The following is a 5,000-nucleotide window of genomic DNA, read 5'->3' on the forward strand; positions in this document are numbered from 1 at the left end:
CGGCAGTTCGTATGCGCATGGGCGACGGTGGACCAGAGAGGTGCAAAGCGAAGTTGGGGGCCCGTGTGCGCACTGGAGAAGGCGGAAGGGAGGAGGAGCGGACTGGCGGGGGAGGTGCCTCAAGAGGAGGAAGTCGTGAGGCACTATCTTTATGGCTTGCTTGACTGCCTCCATCATGCTGCATTACATGCTCACTCTGATGCAGAACTGCAGTAGCAGCATGCCTTGGTAGGCTGTCATCCCCTGGAGTCTCTGACAGACTTACGTATGAATCACTGCATGCGCTGAGAAGTGATTGATTCTGAAGCTGTTGCACAGATTGTTGCTTAGATTCTGATTCATCAGACTCAGGAGGAAGAAAAGATTGGGGAGACTCGGGCGCACTGCTGGGATCCTCATGAGAGTTTCCCATCACAGTGCTCCATTGGGGCTGTGTTATGCTTAGGCTACGACTACGACACTCTGAGGCAACAACAACCACCTCATCTACAACACGGGGTTGTCTGGAAACTCTCCTTGTGGCTACCTCAAAGATTTTATCAAACACAGGAGCATGTTCCTCTACTACCTTTGGCGAGGCAGGCACTGAGTGTGCCCGCCTGGCCCGGTCATGCACACACTCAGAGGTAACAATCATAGCCTCTACCCTATCTTTACATGTGGCCACCTTGGCTGGACCTCGGGAGAGATCCTCCTCCCCTAGGAGAGTAACCCTCTCAGGGGAGCATGGCCCTGGTACACGGCTACTATACAAGTTAACATTCAAGCAATTATCGTTAGTAGAAGAAATATTGGAAGAGAGAGAAGAATAGGGAGGCTGAGCGTCTCTTAGCGGCAGCTCTATGGCACTACGCCTACGTGTGGAAACCTCTTTACCTTCACTGTTACTCGATTCCAGGGCCATGGACAAACGTATGGCCTTCTCAATGTTGGCTTTGGCACAGATCTTTTCTACAGGCTCAGTGGATTCGTTAACACTCTGTTGGGGCTCGAACACATTCTCATATACTGGTTCTTCACTAATTTTCAAGGGGGTACTAATGTCTGGCTTACTGATGGTGTCTGGCTTAGCAAATACGTCTGGGTCACAAACTACATCTGGCTTATCATTATCAACATTTTTCTCAGTCAATGGTGAAGTAGATGGTGGCGTAGACGGGGTTGTAGTCTCTTCGTTGGTCTCAATCTTGGAAAGTGTGGAGATGAGTGCATCCAAATGTGCAATATCCACAGGATCTTGCTTCTGCTGCAGTTCTGTGGGCTTGGGATCAGCCAAGTAGAATGGTTTGGGCTTGCTGTTGAAGATGCTATCCAGGGGCCTGTAGGGTTTCCGCTCTACAACAACAGGTGAGACAGGAGAACTCTGAATGGTCTGGATCTTGACCAGTTTTGGAGCAGTGATGGTTGTGATTGTGGGTGTATCGGAGGTGAAAGAAGCCTCTGCACATTTCCTCTTGGCCTCTATCCATGATGGGGGACCACCTGGTGGAACTCTAGCTTCACGAATAATGGCCTGTCGAATGTCTGGCTGAGACACTGCCCTTGCTGATGACATTTCTGTGAGTGTCTCAGTGCTGGTACTAAGGTTGCTGAGGTTACTTGTACTAAGGTTATCCCACTTGTTGTCTGTCAGGTTTGCACGCTCTAGCCAGCTGGGATTGTGTCTTGGAGATGTAAGACCTGATTCACTATCACCAATAGCATCTTTGTAGCTTTCGAAGAACCTCCCTGCACGACGTGCCTCTTGCTGATGCTTTACTCTCCGAGGTGTTTGCAATTTACCACCTCTGTCTTTTGCAGCACTAGCACCTACAACCTCACGTCCATGGTGCAGATTATGCTCATTTTGCATAGCACGGGCACGGTCAGCTGACATGGATCTAATTGCACGTCGTCTGTGTACTGGGGAATCTGTGTTGGCTTCTGAAAGAAGTTCATCCAGCTCTGAAGTATTAAGCTCTCTGTCCCTTTGTTCTTTTCGCAGGTTCCTGAAAGCTAGGTCATCCATGGTTGTATCTGGCTGTTTCCTAGCAATCATTTTGGGCCTATAGTTATCTTTTCTGCTCACATGCAAGTAGTCACTTGGAGATGACTGTGTGGTGGGTCCCAAAGGTATCCCAAAGGGTGGCTGTGGATCAATAATTTTGATAGCATTTGCTTGTTTGATGTTTCGATAAGATACATCATCATAAACTATGTCTGGTTCACCCTCCAGCATTGGATCTTTAGGAACATTTTTGTCCACATCAGAGGGTGTGGTATGGGCTGGGGAGACCAGCAGATAACTTCCAGTCATCTGCAAGGCTTTCTGTACATCTGGCTGGTTCCGACCGCTCTGTTGGCACCGTCTGAAGTGCATGTCATCAGAATGTTTATCTGGCACTCCTGCTCTTCTCATCCTGGGTGTTCGTGGCCTGCTACTCCTGCCCTTTACAGTGGAGTCAGTCTCAGTAGCTTCACTGGTCGAGTCATTCAAAGTATCTTGTCCATCCTTATTGCTCCTCAACTGCTGATGGACAGTTGGTAGGTCCCTCCTTTCTGCACGATCTAATATGTCATCACTATCCAGCTTGAGGCTATCATAGATCTCTTCTAATTCCTTCAAAGCTTCTTCAAAGTTAGAGCACTTGCTTTTTTCAAGCCTCTCCTTCTCCTTTCTGTACATCTCCTCAAACTCTTTCTGGTATTTGGGTTTGTCCTGAGGGTGTTCACGCTTGTGTTTAATGATGTTGTGCAGTATTTGTTGCTTAGTTATTGACAAGTCTGAAGCAGCAAGTTGGCGATGACCTCGACGTGGAGGCTGAGGTTGCGTCTTAGGGGTGACAGGAGGAGAATCCTTCTCAGCAGACTCCGACTTCTCAAGAACCATAGAAAGAGGCCTGTTCTGAGCCACTGCCTTCTTTTCCCGTGCAAGGCTGCTTTGACTGGAGTCTGAGTCTGGTCCCTTGGGTACAGGACTTGACACATCACTCTGGCCAGAGAGTGAGCTGAGAGACTCTGCTTGCTTTAGAGTAATTGGTGGAGGCCTGGGCTTCTTGGGCAAAATGCTGCCATAGGTCTCCTCAGCTTGTTGGTCTACCCCAAGTGATATGCTGTTGTTAGAGTTGTTCCCATCGATACCTTTTGGACTGTTTGAGCGAGAAGAATCACTCAGTACTTGAGATGGTAAATTCCTTTTGTTCTTGATCTCTTGCTCTTTCTGACGCCACACTGTATTAACCTGCTGGAGCCTTGCACTGTTATCACTCATATATGATGAATAATCTGAAGAAGGTGAAGGAGGAACACTACTAATGGGCACAATCTTGGCATACTGAGGTGACTGATCAGTATAGTATTTTAATTGGTTATTTTGTTGACTCTGGACCACTTGTGGTTGTGACTGGGTATGCTGCTGCAGCTGTTGTAATGGCTGTGCATACTGCTGCTGTTGTTGTGCACGGTAATATTGGTTCTGTGCAATGGGCCGTGGAGGTTGGTCAGTATACCTATACTGAGTGTTTGGGTAACCTGGAGGTGAGGGACGTGCAGGAGCACCACCAGTATTGTACTTGAGCTGAGTCTGCTGCTGTGGAGACAGCTGAAGCTCTGAGAAAGAGCGACGTGTAGGTGCTGTCACCAATGGCGGTGGACCCACTTGTGGACCATTAGGCTTTGGGCCGAGGTAGGCTGGAACTGAGCGGACACTTGGACTGGGACTCGAACCTTTGGTGAAGTTACTTAAACTTGACTGACTGGAGTTTGGACGGTTAGGATCTTGGTTGAGGCTTTCAAATGAGAAGGACATTGGACGCCCATCTGTAGGAGACATTATTCTACTTGGGTCTCGTGGTGGAGGGACAGGAGGAGTCAGGCCAGATCTGTTGCTTGGAATATTGCTAGAAACTGGAGACATTCCTGGAGACTGCATAATGAAAGAGCCTCTATTGATATTACTGTCGTAGGAAGCACTTCTGTGGCTACGTAGGTCACCTTGCATAGGAGTCTCATAATCTTGGAAACTTCTTCTCAAGTGAGGTCCAGATGGTGGAACTAGTGAGACTCCTACGGATTGAGGTTTATTTCTCATGACAACAGCTTCCCTGGTCTCCGATGGCTGACGTGGAATGTGACCTTGGAACTTTGCTTTCATGTGTGGACTAGCTGCAGGACTCACTGACGGTGTCCGCAGAACAACAGATGACTCATATTCACTTGACTCTTGATATACAAGTTTGGCAGACCACCTTGGTTTGTGTGCCTTTTCTGCCTCCTTCTTTTTCTCTTCATTGATTCTGTTACGTTCAGCTTCGTATTCTCTCACCCGCTGGATTTCCTGAATTCTTGCCTGGACAACCTCGCGGTTTCTCCGATCCTTCTCTGTTTCTGTTCGCAATGTCTCCAGCTCCTGTGATTTTCTCCTGAGAAAGCGCTCTGTGCGAGCAGCCCTGGACCTCTTGCTAAGGGAATTGGACTTAGAGAGGCTTGACTCGCTGCCATACATGGAGTGTGATGATACAGAAGCCTTCTCCTCATCAGAACTTGTGTCCTTGATTTTATCCCGCAGTCTCTCCACCCTCGCCTTCAGTGCCTCCCTCCGCTCCTTCTTGCTTATGGTGTCTGTGCTAGAGCTGCGAGCACCCATTCCTCCCCCTGAACAGTAGCCTAATGAGGCATGTGAACCACCTCCAGCCCATGAGCCTAGGCTTACAGGCAGTGAGTCATGAGAGGCTGAGACACCACGACGCCCTTGCTGAGCTAGCGTAATGGGGATTCCCAAAGGCTGTATGTCCAAGCCTCTACTGGTGCCGATCACACTAGCAGGCGTCACTCGAACCATCCTTCGCCCATCTGTAGACATAAAGCTGTTCTCACAGCCCCCATTACCATCCAGCGGCATGACACGCACACCACCTGCACCGCGAGCCACGGGACTGTAGTCTTCTAGTGCAGGGGGTGGTGGTGGGGGAGGGGGAAGAGGCTCCTTCTCCTTCGGCTCCTTTTTCTTACTCTTCCTCCTC

The 5,000-nt window shown here is 49.2% G+C and overlaps 1 protein-coding gene across 3 annotated transcripts in view; it reads right to left on the reverse strand.

The window, feature by feature from the left end:
• The window catches only part of LOC125034441, a 178,273-nt gene that overhangs the window by 160,418 nt on the left and 12,855 nt on the right, over positions 1 to 5,000 (reverse strand). For all 3 annotated transcript variants that reach the window (XM_047626187.1, XM_047626188.1, XM_047626190.1), the window contains exon 2: positions 877 to 5,000. This exon is cut by the window's right edge and continues 713 nt beyond it. In XM_047626187.1, coding sequence (XP_047482143.1) covers positions 877 to 5,000 — 4,124 coding nt within the window. The remainder of the gene's footprint in view (positions 1 to 876) is intronic.

This window comes from Penaeus chinensis, chromosome 18 (genome assembly GCF_019202785.1).
Source record: "Penaeus chinensis breed Huanghai No. 1 chromosome 18, ASM1920278v2, whole genome shotgun sequence".
Lineage (NCBI taxonomy): Eukaryota > Metazoa > Arthropoda > Malacostraca > Decapoda > Penaeidae > Penaeus > Penaeus chinensis.